At 49.1% G+C, this 19,822-nt stretch overlaps 1 protein-coding gene across 1 annotated transcript in view; it reads left to right on the forward strand.

Moving 5' to 3' along the window:
- Positions 1 to 19,822, forward strand: part of LOC134663381 (laminin subunit alpha-2-like) — a 150,190-nt gene that overhangs the window by 117,011 nt on the left and 13,357 nt on the right. Inside the window, exons 27-45 of the mRNA XM_063519744.1 lie at positions 232 to 413; positions 839 to 1,100; positions 1,443 to 1,614; positions 1,982 to 2,191; positions 2,522 to 3,027; positions 4,000 to 4,155; positions 4,418 to 4,498; positions 5,058 to 5,296; positions 6,056 to 6,282; positions 6,968 to 7,093; positions 7,851 to 8,009; positions 8,377 to 8,600; positions 8,654 to 8,771; positions 8,925 to 9,085; positions 9,720 to 9,878; positions 11,642 to 11,796; positions 12,300 to 12,536; positions 13,059 to 13,236; positions 13,850 to 14,009. Of these exons, the coding sequence (XP_063375814.1) occupies positions 232 to 413; positions 839 to 1,100; positions 1,443 to 1,614; positions 1,982 to 2,191; positions 2,522 to 3,027; positions 4,000 to 4,155; positions 4,418 to 4,498; positions 5,058 to 5,296; positions 6,056 to 6,282; positions 6,968 to 7,093; positions 7,851 to 8,009; positions 8,377 to 8,600; positions 8,654 to 8,771; positions 8,925 to 9,085; positions 9,720 to 9,878; positions 11,642 to 11,796; positions 12,300 to 12,536; positions 13,059 to 13,236; positions 13,850 to 14,009 (3,712 nt within the window). The remainder of the gene's footprint in view (positions 1 to 231; positions 414 to 838; positions 1,101 to 1,442; positions 1,615 to 1,981; positions 2,192 to 2,521; positions 3,028 to 3,999; positions 4,156 to 4,417; positions 4,499 to 5,057; positions 5,297 to 6,055; positions 6,283 to 6,967; positions 7,094 to 7,850; positions 8,010 to 8,376; positions 8,601 to 8,653; positions 8,772 to 8,924; positions 9,086 to 9,719; positions 9,879 to 11,641; positions 11,797 to 12,299; positions 12,537 to 13,058; positions 13,237 to 13,849; positions 14,010 to 19,822) is intronic.

The following is a 19,822-nucleotide window of genomic DNA, read 5'->3' on the forward strand; positions in this document are numbered from 1 at the left end:
GTTGGCAGAATATGCGTCGCGTCGTATAGACAATACATATCACTAAACCTTATAAAACAAAGTCCCCCGCCTCAACTCTCAACTCAAAAACTACTGAACGGATTTTCATGCGGTGTTCACCTATGAATAGAGTGTATACTGCGACAATTGTTTTTTTTTCTGGCTTTTCCTTTACCTATGCTAACTATTTATATTCACAAGATTTCTCACAATTTGTGTTTTTTCTTTCAGCGCACTCCTCCAATTAACAATACACACGGTATCCGTCTCCACGAATCGCTATGGCGGGTGCGCGCACGCAATGACTTACAAGCGACTCGCGCTGCCCTCATGCTGGGCCTGAGGAAGGTCGAACGGATACTTGTTAGGGTCACCACCAGGGCGCCTAAACACGATGATAATGTCCATGCTCTGTGAGTATCATTTATTTAACCGAGCGCTTTTTCTGCTTGGATAGAAATGCTTTAGTATGTCAGGCTACTCTACTGGTCGCATTTCTGAAGGTGACTCACGTTAGACTGGACCGGGTCCGGGCCAGAGCTTCCGGCGCTCCGTTTTCTATGGAAAACGTCACGTAATCACCGGTCATCTGTTATAGAAAAGTTAGCGCCGAAACCTCCGGCCCGATCTAACGTGAGTCATCCTTGGATCGTTTTTGAAATGATTCTTTAATCGGCACATTTCTGAATCGGTTCTTTAATTTCCTGGCACTACTGGATATTCACATAACATATTAACCTTCAAAAATCTGTTCATAAAAGTGATTCAGAAGTTTAGAACAAACACCCGAATACTACTGAGCCATTATGGTAATAACAGGGTACATTTCTCATTTCAGACTCCTCAACGTATCTCTAGACACAGCGATCCCCGGCTTCAGCCGCTCGGAGCCCGCGCTAGGCGTGGAGCTCTGCTCCTGTCCCCCTGGTTACTCCGCGCCATCCTGCCATGAACCCGCCATCGGCTTCTGGATGCCTCCTGTTAAAGTGCATCTTGATAGCGTGGCTGGGACCATTGTTATAAGACTGGAGGGAGATGCGAAGCCTTGTGACTGCAATGGAAGGGCTGTTAGCTGTGATCCTGATACGGGACATTGCGTGGTATGTTTTGTTTAGTCTTGATATTTGTTAGTGGTAACTAATTAGCCATCTATTATTGGATGACTCATTAACCATTTGGACGCCAATGACCGATATATTCGCACCGTAGATCTAACGCGAAAGACCGATTAATCCTTCACAGACCACAGAGCAACATTGACCTACGTGAATATGCATAAAGTTCAATTTCAGTTTTGATACTTCGGTGACGTGGCATTCGAGTGACAGCTTTTGTGGAATTTGACATATCGTAACTTAATCAATCCCTCTGATCTGTAATGGTAAATTAGTGTAGGTATATTAGCTTAAGTTCTAAAACATTTTTTAACATTTTTTTTCCAGAACTGTACTCACGGAACGGGCGGTCCGCGCTGCGACCGCTGCGCCGAAGGTCACCACGGAGCCCCGGACGCCCCCGGCGGCTGCCAAGCTTGCCCCTGCCCCTCCAGGGCTCGGAACTTCGCATCCGCCTGCGCCATGCAGGGGGGGAGGCTACAGTGCTTGTGTAAACCTGGTAAGATCATATTTTTGCTCGCTTTACTTACTAAATAAGTATACAGTATGTACACTTACTAAAACCATTTACTCAGGTCCGTTAATGTATGGGTCACACTGAGCAACTTTTACTATGGCCCAAACCGCGAAATTGCGAAAAAAAAAATTTACTCTCCCATAGAAAATTTCAATGCTAGACCAGCAAAATGAAACAACCAAATTTTTTTTCGCGATTTCGTGGTCGGTGCCATAGTAAAAGTTGCTCAGTGTGACCTATTCATTAACGGTCTTGAGTAAATGGTTTTAGTAAGTTTACATACTGTATTATAGGGAGAAATCAATGCAGTTCTGTACACGAGCAATCTTATGTACATAATTGTTTTCAGGCTACGCCGGTACAGACTGCGAGCTATGCGCCGCCTCCTACTACCGCTTACGCGACGGCGCCTGCGCGCCCTGCGCGTGCGACGTTGCCGGCTCGCTGTCTCCCCAGTGTGACGGCCGCGGACGGTGTCGCTGTCGAGATTTCGCGACAGGCGATAAGTGTGATAGGTGCAGAGGACCGAAGCTGTGGATGGATGGCGGCGGGTGCAGGCGTAAGTGCTTTATACCTAATTATTATAATCGCTCAACGACTATGACGTTGCCGGCTCGCTTTCTCGCCAATGTGACGACTGCAGATAATGTCAGTGTCGTAATTACGCAACTCCCGATATATGTCATAGGTGTAAAGGACCGAGGTTATGGATGGAGGGGAGGAGATGAAGCCAAATCTCACCAAACCCAAGAAACCACCTCGGTTTCGGAAAATATCACGTATTTTTATCGGGGACACAATAGTGTCATTATGTGAGGAAATCAGATTCATTTATAGTCAAGTATCAAACTTATCTCATATCAAGTTTGGTCAACTTTATTTTTTTCAGCTTGCGACGACTGCACAACCACCCTCCTCGACTCAATCGACCACCTCGCCTCCTCGCTCCGCAGCGCTGACCTCACCGAGCTCAGCCGCATACCCCAACCGTACCCCGCCGTCCGCGAGTACTCACACAACACCTCACTACTCCGCAACTCTCTCCACCACTTCATTAACACCCTCGACCATTCTAGAAACTTAGGGGACGATGTCAGTAACTTGGAAGCTTCGGAGCATAGGATCTTTACTGATTTACACGCTTTAAAAGAAGATGCGTCGACCAAAGAAGATTCAGCGAAATCTTTAAGCTTAGAAAGCATGAGTGGTTTGGAAGAAGTGCTAAAGCAAAGACAGAAATTGGGGGAACAGGTAGCGGTGTTAGACGACTTTGCGAGGGGAGAGAGACATTTGGGGGCGCATAGAGTGATTAAGGAGGCGAGACATTTGCTGAGGAACATTAAGGATGTGAGGCTGAATGATTATATTGCTGGAGCTAATGATGTTTATGATGCGGTGAGTTACTTCTTTAATTTAACTTTATCGCCATATGGAAAAAAGTTCTGTTTAACAAACGAAGGTACTCTATACTTTCCTTTGTTAAACAGAACTTTTTTTCGTAAAGATAAAGAAGGAAATGAAAGTAAAAAGAAGATTTAGAAAAAAACATTTTTGTTAGTTATCAGGTTCGAACGCTCTGCCTTTAGTGTCTTCAAAGAGAAAAATATAACGTTCAGTTCGAACTGAATAGTGGTCTTCGATGTCTGTTATTATTTTTCTCTAGAAATGTATAGTCTGTGCGGAAAGAGAAGAGTCATGGAATGTATGGGGCCCAATACATTCCACGGCTCTTCTCTTTCCGTAATGACTCTACGTGTAATTTCATCAATTCATCATCATCAATAATCCAAACACCATCAATTAAATTCAATACGAAACAATGACATGGCGGCGGCAAGTAGCGGGAAGCGAGCAATGGTTCGCAGGGAGGGGAAGCGGAACTACGTCACGGGGCGTCACGGCGTGGGGCGGGCGCTTTTTTTTTTTTTTTAATTATGAATGGGCTTACTCATGGCCACAGACTAGCCGAGGCGTAGACGTGGCCTACGATGGAGCGAGCTCGCCCAGAAGGAGCCTGTTCACTCTTGATTTGAAGGTTGCCGGGTTATAAGAACACGGAAATATAGACGCCGGCAAGGAATTCCATTCCTTGGCAGTGCGCATAAGGAAAGTAGAAGCAAAGCGCTTCGTGCGAATTGGTGGAATATCTACCAAGTAAGGATGGACGATGGATGGATGGGCTAGCGGCATCGAACGGTCAACGCTCAATGAAGATCTCCGACGTGGAACGGAACACATAATAATCATAACAAAATCTAAAGCTACAACTTCCCAAAAAATATTTGAACAAATGAATGATAGCAACTTTTTTAGATGATATAACGATTGATTTCCTATAAAATCGCAATCATTGTTTTATCTTCTCAGGCTAATGTGCAATCTACCGCAGTTCAAGAGCTAAACTACAGCATAGACGATGCGTACGCGCGTCTCCGAGGCCTACAGAATACTTTCGAGAGTTGGCATGAGAAGGCCGAAGACCTACCACGACTGGCTGATGCCGTTTGGATGGCGGGAGATAAGGTATGATCATTTTATCTACCGCAGTTTACACAAGTGAGAAGGCTAAAGGCCTACCACGACTGGCTGATGCCGTTTGGATGGCTGGAGACAAGGTATGATCATTTTATCTACCGCAGTTTACTGTGGGGGGAGGGGGAGTAGCCAAAAACCTCACCAAATATCACCAAGGGGGAGGGGGGGTCAAAAGTAGCTGAAAACACCTCGCGTGATTTGTGCACAATCCCAAATGGATATTGCAGTGTGGTTTGTTTATTTATTACAGGTGGCGGCCATGGAGAAAGAGGTTAGGCCCAGAATGGCGGCCGCTAGGGACACTGGCCTGCGTTGCAGACTTATTCTAGAGGTAAGGATATTATCGTAAGTAATTTCCTATCAAGTTTTGAGGGGACTGTTTGTCTTATCCTTGGCTTTTTTCAGTTTAAACTCCTTTTTAGGGTTCCGTACCTCAAAAGGAAAAAACGGAACCCTTATAGGATCACTCGTGCGTCTGTCCGTCTGTCACAGCCTATTTTCTCGGAAACTACTGGACCAATTAAGTTGAAATTCGGTACACATATGTAAATTAGTGACCCAAACATGGACATGTTTTTTTTATAATTTTAAAATACATAGCTTCGAAGTTATTTAAGAAAATAGCCAGAAAATGACCCCCCCCCTCTTTATCTCCAAAACTACTGGGTCTAAAATTTTGAAAAAAAATACACAAAATAGTTCTTTACCTATAGATGACAGGAAAACCTATTAGAAATGTGCAGTCAAGCGTGAGTCGGACTTATGTACGGAACCCTGGAAACGCGAGTCCGACTCGCACTTGGCCGGTTTTTTTCTGTTTAAACTCCCTATTCTTAAAATTATATTCATATGAATCCGTCACTGCGTTAAAGCTTCACTTTCACCTCCAGGACGTGCTATCCCTCTCCAACCACACATTCGTCGAAGACGTCGGCTCTGCTCTGCTCCGCGCACGCTCTCTCCTTCTCTCTCTACCCGCCTTAGCCGCAGAGTTGGCCTCGCTCACTCCCGCGGCGGAGGAGAAGGAAGGCATTCTGTACAACCTGACGCCGGCGTATAAGCAGAAATATTTGGACGCGGTGGAGAGGCATGTGAACGAGCTTGGGGCGAAAGCGAGAGAATATAAGAGGTAGGAACCATTTTCGATACCGTCGGAGTTTGTATAAAGTATTCAGAACCAGTCTACAGTCTAAGATATGGATCGAGGAAAATAAATAAGTTAAGGAGATACATTTTCTTCAGATTGCATAAATTTACAACCATTCTGTGTCCATGAGCGACGGTAACCGCTTACTATCAGGCGATTCATCTGCCCGTTTACCTTATTGAAAAAAATTGACAAGGGCTCCTTTGAGTAGACTAAAGACGATAATATCGTTAAGCGCTGGTCAGACAGTCATCAAGACAGCTTTTGACAGGAGACCAACCATCTTTGCGGGCTTGTCACCAAAATTAGATTGTGCAAAATCAAAGTGACAAATCATAACGCAACGAAAGAAATCAGGGTGACTTTGGGTGGTCGGAAGCAGAGTGACCATCTGTTGATCTCTTTAGTACAGAAGGCGCCGGTAATCCGGCACCCTATTTTTTCTCCTTTTGCCAGGTGATTGGAACTGCCGGATTAGTGGATTTGTATGGGACATAAAAGCACGAAAACAAACACGTGGCACTACTGAACAATGAAACCGCCGCTCTGTAATCCGGCGTTTGGCTGTGTTACTGCTGGATTATAGAGCAGACCATCTAAGAAGCCAACTGCCGGATTACTGCGTGCCGGATTGACGAGCGCCAGATCACAGAGCGCCTACTGTATATGATCTCTTTAAAACATTAGGCATTCTATGATTTTACGTCACTATTTCCAATTTTAACACCTCATCTATCGTAGCCTATTCGCCGGCACCCGCGCGCTGGCGTCCTCGGGCGTGACGGCGGCGCGCGCGTGGGCCGAGGTGGCGGGCGCGGTGCGCGCCGCGGCCGCGCACGCGCACGGCGCCGCCGCCGCCGCCGCCGGCGCCGCCAAGATGGCGCCCATGATGGGCTCCGCCGACCAGGCCAAGCAGGCGTCTAGTGACCAGAAGATTAGGGCTGCTGAGGTGCTGAGCAAAGCTGAGGGTAAGTACAACATCTCATTATTTCACTGTCATAAAAAAGTGTATTGATAAGCCTTCTCCGAGTAAAAACAACATGAAGACCGGTGTATACAGTACCTTGTTTGTGGTTCGCTGACTTCGCTCTGTCTTCTGCGAGCAATGGCGAATTTGCCGTAAGGGCCGCAAAAAAAATTAGGTGCGGCAAATTGTGACAAAAAATTCGCTAATGATAACAACTTAAAATGTAGTCAATCATGGGTGCTGTGAAAAGGGCGGCTATGTGGCCTAGGGCGGCAACGACTGCAAATCCGTCACTGTCTGAGAGATCACTTCTCAAGAACTTCTCAAGCGGTTTTACAAGCTATGTGCTTCGTCCACTGCTAGTTTAGTCTGGTAACCAATAGATGTGTTTCAATTACCTAAGCCTTGCTTACTTTAGCCAGGCGTGGCTCGCTCCGCGATTTCGTCGCTTTGCTACAGGTAACTACAAGTACATCCGTTCCACATCAATTTTGGTGGCTAGCCATAAGCCGCGCGTGGCGCTGTCGCCACCTAGCGGCCATATCTGTCCTGATCGTAACAGACGCTTTTTGATAGAGAGTCTTCTGTACCTAGTATACTATTATGGTAGTACAGGTAGTTGGTTTGGCCGAAGTCACCGATACCGTCTGCGCCACAAATAAATAAGACTGAATTATTATTTTCAGAGCTCCGTCGTCAACTGGACCATTTGAGAAGAGGAGCTGACTTAGTAAGCGTGGTACTACGTGGACTTGGCTGGCAAGAGCGGGACCTTGGAGCGAGGCCTAGCGCCCGCGTCGCGCAGACTATAGGTATGCCCCTCCCCCTCTCCCTCCCCTTGGCCATCGGCCATAGGGACAACATGGATATTCAAGAATTTCACGACAATTAAGCGTTAAGCTGACAGTCCATTTCCAACGACAGCTGCATTACTGTTCATTTTACTATGGAAATTGACAATAACAGCGACGCGTTCAGTACTAGAAGTGCAGCTGCGGTTAGAAATGGAATGTTACCATTACACACACAGCCTCGAACGTGACATCATACTGGGGCAAGTTGAAGGCAAGCGCGCTAGAGGAAGAGCCCCTGCAGGATGGTCGGATTCCATAAAACAAGCATGTGGTTCCATGCAGGGGGCAGCCCACATAGCCCTTGTTCGCGATAAATGGAGGGACATAGTTGTTGGTCAGGATCCTCAGTCATAACTATAGATAGGTTATACTCATAGGTATATAAGAAGCAGAAAAAATACTTCCATATTTATTTCTTTAGGTACGAAGAAATCTGTTAGTTTTTGATTAATTTTCGCATTCCAGTCATCTTTCCCATAATCGTTGTTAAACATGAGCTTGTCTCTTTCTCTTTCGGTATACGGGAGCTCGTTAGCACGTGCATAATTTTCGCTTACCTGAGCGCGACTAAAGGCACCTTGTACAATTTGTCACAAGGTGAGTGCTTCAATTTTGGAGCGTGTATAACCTATCTTTAGATATAAGATCATAGAGGCAACTCAGTTTTTCAATCATCTATTATTATCATTTTTTTTAACCAAAAAACTTATTTCAGCGGCAGCTAACGAGCAAGCGGACAGAGTATTCGCAACGACACGAGTCCTCTACGACGAGGCGAGCGAGATCCGACGCCGAGTACGATATAATCTCAGACGGCAGCTAACCGAGCTGCAGAGACATGGCGATACCGCACTTGGGGCAGCGCAGGAGCATGGTAAGTGATACAAATAACGTGTATATGTCGGCGGCCGATCGTAAGATCAGGCAGATCGTAATGTTCCTGTGTATTGTTTTGAGGATAGTCACATTAAACCAATATATAGGTAAGATAGGTTCGTTAGGTTGCTTCAGATGCCCGAAGGGCAAACTGCCCAGAAATAGGAGCCCCGCGTAGCGGGGCTCCGTCGACTCAGGGAACGAGTCAAAGATTTTCATGTTTCACGATATGCCTGATAGGATCGGCCGCCGACATATACATGATGACATAGTAAAAGGTAAAACACAATAAAATTTGTAAACAATATATGAATAAAATTACTATTGAATCGAATTAACAATTTAATAACTTGTACGTCCTCTAGTATCCCAGATTCGAGGAAACATGCTTCGTGGAAGCGAAGCAGCAGAAGCCCTGGCAGCAGCAGCGGCAGCGCGAGCGAAAGAGCACGAGAGAGCCGCCGGCCTCGTTAGGCCTCGACTGCAGGAGTTACAGGACAAGATAGCTAGAGCCAAACATGCTGCGGATTCGGTGAGGCATTATTTCAGCCTTTTATCGCCCATCACTGCTATGCAGGCCTCTCTTCGAGTACGCTACCTGACTGACTTATTCCTGATTGCTCCTGGGCTAATCTCATCCAGAAGTGCCCCGCGATCTTTCGCGTGGAAGCGAAGCAGCAGAAGCCCTGGCAGCAGCAGCGGCAGCGCGAGCGAAAGAGCACGAGCGAGCCGCCGGCCTCGTTAGGCCTCGACTGCAGGAGTTACAGGACAAGATAGCTAGAGCCAAACATGCTGCGGATTCGGTGAGGCATTATTTCAGCCTTTTATCGCCCATCACTGCTATGCAGGCCTCTCTTCGAGTACGCTACCTGACTGACTTATTCCTGACTGCTCCTGAGCTAATCTCATCCAGAAGTGCCCCGCGATCTTTCGCGTGGAAGCGAAGCAGCAGAAGCCCTGGGAGCAGCAGCGGCAGCGCGAGCGAAAGAGCACGAGAGAGCCGCCGGCCTCGTTAGGCCTCGACTGCAGGAGTTACAGGACAAGATAGCTAGAGCCAAACATGCTGCGGATTCGGTGAGGCATTATTTCAGCCTTTTATCGCCCACTGCTATGCAGGCCTCTCTTCGAGTACGCTACCTGACTGACTTATTCCTGACTGCTCCTGAGCTAATCTCATCCAGAAGTGCCCCGCGATCTTTCGAGTGTCGTCCTCCCGACGAAGTAACGGACACCGGGCGCTTCTTTCATCAGAAAACGGTCAGATTCATGAATATTTTAATCTACTTACCATCACTCTGCCTGTCTACTGTATATGGCATAATATGCTTAACGAAAGAGCAAGAGTAAGCAACCGGCTTTGTAAATTAAAAAAAAACATCCACCATGCCACGACAGTAAAGCATTAGGCGGCCTAAGTAGACAGGCAGAGTGATGGTAAGTAGACCAAAATATAAATAGATTAAAGACCGTTTTCTGATGAAAGAATCGCCCGGTGTCCATTACCTCGTTAGGCGGTTATCACACTGGAATTATGTGAACTTACTGGGGCTTGACTGGCAGGAGCGGGGCCTCAATTAAAATCTATTTGAGCGCTTTTTCAGTTGTTTAACAAGCTTACAATTATTTCATTATAATCATGTCATTGTAGTATTTTTGACCTTAATATCTTTAGATTAAAAACATTAAATTTATTATTGTTATTCACCAGATCACAGTATCAGTGACATCCTTACCCGGCGGCATTGGCTGCTCGCGCGCCTTCACAGCGCCGGCGACGTCTCCTGCCGTCTCACGTGCGTCTATTGCCGTCTCTTTCGACGGAGCCGTACGTGATGGGCCGCTACTACAGATGACAGATGAGAACAAGGTATGGAACACAGTGACGTCACAGAATTACTTGCGAGCCTTAACAGCGCCGGCGACGTCTACTGCTGTCTCACGCGCGTCTATAGCCGTCTTCTTCGACGGAGCAGTATTTACGTGATGGGCCGCTACTACAGATGACAGGTGAGAACAAGGTATGGAACACAGTGACATCACAGTGTTGCTCGCGAGCCTTCACAGCGCCGGCGATGTCTCCTGCCGTCTCACGCGCGTCTATAGCCGTCTCTTTCGACGGAGCCGTACGTGATGGGCCGCTACTACAGATGACGGATGAGAACAAGGTATGCAACACAGTGACGTCACAGAGTTGCTCGCGCGCCTTCACAGCGCCGGCGACGTCGCCTGCCGTCTCACGCGCGTCTATATTAGCCGTCTCTTTCGATGAAGCCCTCCGTGATGGGCCGCTACTACAGATGTTAGATGAGAGCAAGGTATCCAACACATCAGTGACGTCACAGAGTTGTTCGCGAGCCTTCACAGCGCCAGCGACGTCTACTGCTGTCTCACGCGCGTCTATAGCCGTCTTCTTCGACGGAGCAGTACGTGATGGGCCGCTACTACAGATGACAGATGAGAACAAGGTATGAAATAATGTGACGTCACAGATTTTCTCGCGCGCCTACACAGCGCCGGTGATGTCTCCTGCCGTTTCGCGCTCGTCTATAACCGTCTCTTTCGACGGAGCCGTACGTGATGGGCCGCTACTACAGATGACAGATGAAAACAAGGTATGGAACACAGTGACGTCACAGAGTTGCTCGCGCGCCTTTCAGCGTCGGCGATGTCTCCTGCCGTTTCACGCGCGTCTATAGCCGTCTCTTTCGACGAAGCCGTACGTGATGGGCCGCTACTGCAGATGACAGATGAGAACAAGGTATGGAACACAGTGACGTCACAGAGTTGCTCGCGCACCTTCACAGCGCCGGCGACATCTCCTGCCGTCTCACGCGCGTCTATAGCCGTCTCTTTCGACGGAGCCGTATGTGATGGGCCGCTACTGCAGATGACAGATGAGAACAAGGTATGGAACACAGTGACGTCACAGAGTTGCTCGCGCACCTTCACAGCGCCGGCGACATCTCCTGCCGTCTCACGCGCGTCTATAGCCGTCTCTTTCGACGGAGCCGTATGTGATGGGCCGCTACTGCAGATGACAGATGAGAACAAGGTATGGAACACAGTGACGTCACAGAGTTGCTCGCGCGCCTTCACAGCGCCGGCGATGTCTCCTGCCGTCTCACGCGCGTCTATAGCCGTCTCTTTCGATGGAGCCGTACGTGATGGGCCACTACTACAGATGACAGATGAGAACAAGGTATGGAACACAGTGCCGTCACAGAGTTGCTCGCGCGCCTTCACAGCGTCGGCGACGTCTCCTGCCGTCTCACGCGCGTCTATAGCCGTCTCTTTCGACGGAACAGTACGTGATGGGCCGCTACTGTAGATGACGGATGAGAGAAAGTCAACTCTTACTTAATGGTTTACTCCAAATGTGAGTGCTCCTGAACTTTCATCAGGTGTAGGTAGCTTGACCTTCAAGGCCACTCCACACTAGCGTCTGCCGAGCGTCGGCATTTACTCAACTCTATGATTGGTGATAGACGCAACGCTAGCGCAACTACGCAACGACGCCATTTTCCATAGCACTGACGAGACGCCTATGCTCAAATAACGCGTGGGGTGGCTCTCTTCGTTATCTATGTCACAATCCGAATGTCTCCTTTACAAAACTTTCCACTTTTTCAGGAAACCCCAAGCTACATGAAACTGTCAGTGCAAAAACAGAAATTTCAGCTCACCTGGGACCTGGGCGATGGAGCGGGTATCGTCACGCACCCGGAGGTCTTAGAGCATATACACGACGATGCAGACCATAACACTTATACGGTGGATATTGAGAGGTGAGGTACCTAAGGCCGACTTGCACCATCCCACTAACCCGGGGTTAAGTGGTTAAACTGTTAAACTAGTGGCAAATTGTACTGGAAACCATGGTCACTCCAAGTTTAACCGGTTAACCCCGCGTTAGTGGAATAGTGCAAGGGCGCTTAAAGTTTGTTGCTGAATCTGAACTTTCATGATTTGGTTTTGTTAATCCTGTAGAAAAGAAAGTCTTTTGTTCGTGTCCTACAACGTTTTAAAACCTTTCCCTTTTTAATAAAAAAAAACTAGACAAGTGCGAGTTGGACTCGTCTACTGAAGGTTCCGTAGTTTTTAGTATTTGTTGTCATAGAGGCAACAGAAATACATCATCTGTGAAAATTTCAACTGCCTAGCTATCACGGTTCATGAGATACCGCCTGGTGACAGACAGACAGACGGACAGTGGAGTCTTAGTAATAGGGTCCCGTTTTTACCCTTTGGGTACGTAACCCTAATTATATAATCATATTTGTTTTTCCAGAGTATGGAACACCGTCCGCCTAACAGTCGAGCGTGCCGGCAAACCTTCGACCACAGTCTCCAACGCCACCCTAGGCTCGTCTGTGTCTCTCCACGCCACCCGCCTCTGGCTCGGCGGGGGCGGGGGTGGGGGGCTGCCGGGCTGCGTGCACGCACTCTACTGCGACGAGAGACGGGTGGGGCTGTGGAACTTTGTGGAACAGCCGAAGGAGGCACAATGCACGGGGTGCACGCAAAGGTAACGTGTTCTAAAAAATTTAATTTACAACCCAGATCGTTCGGTCTCATACAGACGTTCCTATTATTTTAGAAATAGAGAATCTCTTTCCCCCAAACATTAGAGTATTCTTTTCTATAATGTCCATGTCGAAAATTTGGCAATTATGGCACTTCCGATGTGTGGAAAAATAGGTACTCTAATTTTTGGGGGAAAGAGATCCTCCATTTCTAAAATAGAATTGTCTGTAGCGATTCTTCTGTCACTATTAGAAAAGCCGTGCCACAAGATTAAATCAGATTGCGTTAGCATTTACTAAATCGCGCTTACGAAGTTTCGAATGTCAGTTACTTTACTAGTTACTATGAATACAACTTCTTACGGACTCTCATTGGCCTTCGGTTCTCAGGCTCAACACCCACCTGGAGAGATTGCTCTCTATCTGGATTCTGCTTCTCTGGATTCCACACATCCTTTATTTGTTCACAAAATTGCATTCGATTGCCATACTGTCGACGTCGAAATAACCACGTATTATTTCAGATGGTACAACTCAGCCCGCGGTGGCGAGCCCTCGCTAGCTTGGTTCAACGGCGAGGGTTATGCTGAACTCAAACGCTCCGGATTCCGACCTTCCGACCGACGGTACTTCAGCGTGGCGTTCACCGTGAGGACGAGGGATCAAGACGCACTTCTCTTCATGGCACTTGATGTGGCTAATGTAAGTAGAATTATTGAAAGGGTTTAAATTAGTACAGATACAGATGCAGGCGTACATGATTGTTTTCCATTATATTTTCTCGGGAACGTTCGTATTTGTCGTGCTACTTTAGTCAACCTCAGTACTTTTTGTACCCAGACTGATTGAAATAGCGAGACACGTTCGTACGTTTCCGTGAAAATACCTACGATGGAAAATGACATCTGTATTTTGGACGTTGCCGACATTGACGCAAAACATTTTTTGTTTATTTTAGTAAGTTAACTGTACTGATACAGTGTACACTGTATGATGAAAAAAGTCGGTAAAGCGTTTAAATGTGAGACCAAGAGATACCTTGTCGACTTCTGTATCTACATCAGATCCTGACTTGAGTTACTTGTATTAGAAAAATTGGAAAAAGTAGGTCATCAAGATCACTGAGCACTTATTACAAACCAAAACCTTAAGGGGCCCACAGATTACCAGTTTGCCGGACGATATCAGCCTGTCAGTTGTTCGGAGCTGATGTCACCTTTTGCGTTTAACTGACAGGCTGATATCGTCCGGCGAACTGGTAATCTGTCGGCCTCTTTAACGTCATTACTTATTTAGAATCCTTTGTTTCTTATAGAACCGCTCCATCTCCGTCCGCATGTCTTCCTGCCGCGTCGTCTTCGCGGTACAATACTCGGACGCTCGGCTCGAGATAGCAGCGCGAGGTCGCCACTGTCACGGCCGGGCCGTTCATGTACAAGCTGCGAGAGTGTTCGCCAGTAACAAGCTGGAGAAAGGTACTGTGTCGCTCGTTCCTACACAAGCGCTCCATCTCCGTCCGCATGTCATCCTGCCGTGTCGTCTTCGCTTTTCAATACTCGGACGCTCGGCTCGAGATAGCAGCGCGAGGTCGCCACTGTCACGGCCGGGCCGTCCATGTGCAAGCTGCCAGGGTGTTCGCTAGTAACAAGCTGGAGAAAGGTACTGTGTCTCTCGTTTTTACTTATAACTTACCATAACTGTAGAAAGAAGAATAGAAATGTAGCTGTTTTGAAATGGGATATGATATGATATGTGATATGGGCTGTTTTTAACCGATTATTAAAAAGACAAGCATACGGCCCGCCTGATGGTAAGTAGTCTCCGTAGCCAATGGATGCTTTCAACTCCAAAGGACATGCGGCATACCGACCCTAACACTCCGCACCCTCGTTGAGGTTTCGTCTTAGACGAGTTTATCACTTTCTTTGTACAATTGAATGACCTATGAAATCCTATGTTTACAAATAAATATAAGATTTATTTATTCTTAATCCTTATCAGATCAGACGATTACTTATTTCAAAGATAGCCAAACAAAAAAAAATTAAATGATATACACGCAAATAGATTATTGGATCACCTGTCGACGCGTCCTCTTAGGGTGGTATTCAATCTGTCAATGTTATTCTATCTCACTCTTTCTCATATTTTAATTTCAATGAGACATATTTTATCCTCTAGCCGCCCAGAGACCTATAAAAAGGTCTCCTGTTCCATTCTAATTTGAACTTTGTGTTGACAAAATGAAATTTAATTTTGCTCGGCAAGGTTTGACGTATGCGTTAGAGGTTATTATGTGTTCCGTACTCCACATCGGATATCTTCATTGAGAGAGTAACGCGATCGTTGACCAATGATGCCGCTAGCGTCTATGTAGTCGCTCCGCCCCACGCCGTGACGTAGTTCCGCTTCCACTTCCTGCGAACCGTTGCTCGCTTCCCGCCACTCGCCACCGCCATGTTATTGTTTCGTCGACCGTCTTGACCGATGGTCCGCAAATATTTTTTGCGTATATTTTTGCAGCATGGTGCTTTAACATTTCCGATCCAAAGCTCGGTCGATTAAATAGTGAGATATGGCAGAGATCGCCACTATTAGTCTTTTGGCGGTCTCGCGATCGAAGTCATCGAACGGTGCTTTTCGATTCTACCCACTTTTTTCTCGCTAAATTAATTTTCACATTCCATGCTGCTAAAATCGTTACCGTTAACTCGCATTTTCGAGATCGAAGTAGGAAGTGCGTCAGTGGTTTTTGTTAACAAGTGGTAACAAGTCGCTCCGCATCGGAGAGGGAACGCGCGGTCATCGTGCCTGCGGCGGCGGGGGCGGCGCGACGGCGGACGGCCTGCGCGCGCCGCTGCCGGGTGCCGCGCTTCGCCGATAAGGAGGTTTGGATTGTCTCGAACCATCCGGTGAGCCAGTTTAAGATATTCTAATTTTATTGGCGTTCAGAAGTTACTTCGTCACTCGCGGAGGGTTCTCAGGCAGTAGCCTGGGAGTACCTCGTGTTGTTAGTTGCGGCGCGACCGGGGCGCCCCGTCCCCCGGCGCGGGGGCGCGGGCCCGGCGCCCGCCCCCGCCCGCGCGCGCCGCGTCTTCTGCTGTCGTCCAAGGTGACTCCGAGACACCGCGACGCTGCGGGCCACGGTGGACGCCTCCAGTCCGCAGGACTCGGAGAGACGTCACACGCCCGCTCCTGTTACTGCAGTCGCGGTGCGGACGCCTCCAGTCCGCGGGACTCCGAGAGACGTCACACGCCCGCTCCTGCTGCTGCAGTCGCTGTGCGGACGCCTCCAGTCCGCGGGACTCCGAGAAACGTCACACGCCCGCTCCTGTTGCTGCAGTCACGGTGCGGACGCCTCCAGTCCGCGGGACTCCACGAGACGTTACACGCCCGCTCCTATTGCTGCAGTTGCGGTGCGGACGCTTCCAGTCCAGCGGGACTCCGAGAGATCCGCGTGGCTCTGCGCGTCACACGCCCGCTCCTGCAGCTGCGGGCGCATCGCGGGTGGATCGCGCCAAGGTGAAGGCGGACCGCTTCTGCGTCCCGACTGCTCGAGCGGAAGGAAGGTAAGTTACGTGTAAGCAGTGGAAAGGCTACGAGTACAGCGACGATCGCCGCGTTGGTTGCCGGCCGTCATGACGTCGCTGGTGACCTACGCGCCGGTGGTGGCCACCACGATGGCACCGCCGAGGGCAACAGCGTCGCCGTGATGATGCGTGCAACTACGAGCCTAGCCATCTGCGCCTCCCGTGCCGGTAACGTCCGTCACGCGCACCGGCGCCTGTCGAGCTGGCCGCCACGACGGCGCCTCTCGCACCTGAGCCTGGCGACGGTGGCCGCCATGATGGCGCCGCCCGCTCGATGACACCGCCTGCCCCCCGAGCTGGCCGCCACGATGGCGCCTCTCGCATTACGCATCGACGCGGCGGCGGCGGCTGCCACAATGGCGCTGCCCGCCACGATGATGCCGCCCGCCACGATGGCACCACCACCTGCGCACTGGCGCCTCTCGAGCTGGCCGCCACGATGGCGCCTCTCGCCTCACAGCAGTGCCTCCCAGACCAGCCAGCCAGACGGCGACCGCCTCATGCACCGGTGCCTCCCGAGCTGGCCGCCACGATGGCGCCTCTCGCCGCACGCACCGGCGCCTCCCCGCCACGATGGAGCCGCCCGCCTCACGCGACAACGCCTCTAGAGCGGGCCGCCACTATGGGTCCTCGCCTCACGCACCAGCGCTTCCCGAACCAGTGGCGGCCGCCATGAGCCGCCCGGCCTCAGGCACCGGTGCCCCCGCCCCCCCCCGAGCCGGCCGCCACGATGGCGCCCCTAGCTTCACGCACCGGCGCCTCCCGAGCGGCGGCGGTTGCCACAATCACGCCGATGCTGTCCACCGATGCTGCAACTACGACGATGTCGTCCCTTGCTCGCTGGGCGCCACAGTATCAGTTTTGTCCTGTCCACATGGTTCCATTGAGGTACGCAGGCGCCTATAGCTATGGTGCAGGTATAGGTATGGTATGGTACAGCACGAACAGACCGCTAAGCTCTTGGTTTCGGTTAAAGAATCCTCCGGCGACGGCAGACAAGGTCGTAAAGAGCCCCGTCCTAGCGCGGCTCGACTGCCCGGAGTTGAAAGCGGTAAGATATGTCGATACTCAGAGGAAAATACGTCGTGTTCCCGGGCTTCATAAAGGTGCTGATCGACTTCGCTGTGTCGCTTCGAAGCTCCTACGACTTCTCGAGGCCATGGAGTGGTCCAACCGGAGAACAGCTAGCGACAAGGCCCTGTGCGACCGCTCGAAACCGAGGTGAAAGGCATCGAAAAGGTCTGCAGACTTCACATAATTATCTCTACTTGCTCGCGCTCTCCAGCTTAAGTTCCGTCTTACAAAGACGAACTCGTGCGAAAAGCCATAATAAACAAAATGGGACAAATAAACCCGCTGCGCCTGAACAAGCTTGAGTTTCCGGTGCTAAGAGAAAGGGGCCAGGAGGACTCCAGCAGTTTCCATCTGTCTGTATTCGACTTTATCGAAACAGTTTTGTTACGCAAAGCGCCAAAATCGATTTTAGACTTGATTTCATCAGTTCGATTTCCTTAAAAGCATGCTACTAACTCGATGCCCTATACTAACTCGATATAGGGTGTCTCTTCGGATAAAGCGAATTAGACCATCACGCTCCTAGACATCACGTGGGACACGCGGCACAACACACCGATTGAAAGTTTTCTTTTTCGCGACATACAGGCCTGCCTTGCTGCAGAGTTTCTCGCAGAAATGAGACTCAATGCCTTCTGTTCAGTCTCAAATTCGCAAACTTTAGTTCATGGAGGAAGGTGAAGCCTTCGCAGTCCCCAGCAACACGGAGCTGCCGAAAGCCTCGCACCACTTTCTTCCTCATCTTATGCAAGCAGTCCGTTACAATCTCCAATATTGGTAGACAATGTACGAGGTAAGGCCCTTTCAGCGAAGAGTAACCGTTAACGGGCCGCATCTGCAGCGCTGACGACAGAAGTGTAAACATACAACCGCACCGGTACAGTATACATAAAACGACGGCGACACTACATCCCTTCCGTTACTACGGCTGTCGAAAAAACTGCTGATGCCAGCAGATCGTCTACAGGTCGCGCTGGTTGCTTGCTACTTGCCAGGTCGGTACAACCCCCGAGGGCAACGGTTTATCAAGAAGTCACTGCGCGCCCGACTGGCAGCTGCGCCCAGCAGCCGCCGAGACTGTCTTCACCTGACAGGCGCCTTGTTGGCCGGCCTCCGCTTTCGAGAGCCCTCGCACTGTGCCACGGTATTTCTTAACAGACTCATTGAACTGCTACCACGACCTTTGACAGCTGCCTGTGAGACTTGGCATGGATGTCTCCACCTCCCAGCCTAGTCTGTGTACTGCGACGGCGTGATAAGGAGTCTTAAAGCAGCTGTGGTAAGCTTGCAATTTACTGGCGGTCCTAGTGAACACAACGTCAGACCGCCCTCCCTTACGAGTCAACGACCTTAAGAATGAGGCGTAGCTCCTGTCAGATAGGACGCTCCAACACCGAGCTGGCGGGATCAGGAGTGACGTCCGCTACTGGCGTGACTGGCGCATGCATATAACATGCCAAGGTCTAACGCTACGTAGCGAACGAAACGCAACTGTCACTGTCTCACTAATATGGAAGAACCGGATATTCCCGATTCCGGTACTGTGTTTGTATAGAAAACAGTAACGGGAGCCCCTAGATCGTCCCCTTGTCTAGGCTGCATGTACGGCCACAATGTAGAAACGGTCTTTATGGTGCATCAAAAATAAGATCAACTGCCAGGTACCTCTATCCAGTGAAGTAGCGAGCTATCTCAGACGTCTATTTCTATTATCCATGTTAGCTTTCAGAACGATACTCGTTCATAAGCCTCTCACAAGTGCTGTGTATGAACCACTATCGGACACTATGCCTTCTTCCAACGCCATTAATAGCGAGACCAGCGCCTCCCAAAGCACCAGCTTGGGACGCGAGACATCTACTTGCCCTAATTTAAATAGCCCTACAACGTTAGGTACGTTAGAAGAAGTACGATAGAATAGCTGCCGCACTTTTGCTGTTAGCATCAGGCCGCAGGGTCAATGACCTTACTCTACTACACTGTAGCCCGGGCAATTATATAGATAACTTTAACGCTATTATTTTGTGTCCGAAATTCGGCTCTAAACCAGATAACGTGTCTTACCGACTGGACTCTTAGAAGCTCCGGAATAAAGTATAGACCCAGTATAAGTAGGTAGTCTGGGTACGTCACCTTGCGAGAATTACACAAAATGTTAGGGGACACTTCGCTTATTTCTTTCAGCCACAGTCTCATCCAAGCCGGCCTCGCCTACGATTGCTTTTGATCCACGATGTACTTAATAACTAAATTGGCTGGAAAGCTATTCACTTAGCGATATTTTCGCTTATGTTAATTGGGAACATGACTCGCCGAGATTCTGCGGATCGGATGCGATTTCGAATGAGAATTCTCTTAAACCAGTTTAACGTCAGATTCGAACCTGAGATTACAATTTCAATTCTCAATTTCCTGTAATTCACATTATAACGAGTCACTGTGATTTCATGGGTTGCAATATGGTGTATACATATTTATTCGTTCTCTGAGTTCTATGACAGTAGGTGTAGCCCTATCGCTTGCGCGCCCGCTAACTCGCCACCAGGAGATAATAAACAGGTCTCAATGAAGATATCCGATGTGGAGTACGGAACACATAATATAAAAATTTTACCTTCCAATAA

This window comes from Cydia fagiglandana, chromosome 4 (assembly GCF_963556715.1).
Source record: "Cydia fagiglandana chromosome 4, ilCydFagi1.1, whole genome shotgun sequence".
Classification (NCBI taxonomy): domain Eukaryota; kingdom Metazoa; phylum Arthropoda; class Insecta; order Lepidoptera; family Tortricidae; genus Cydia; species Cydia fagiglandana.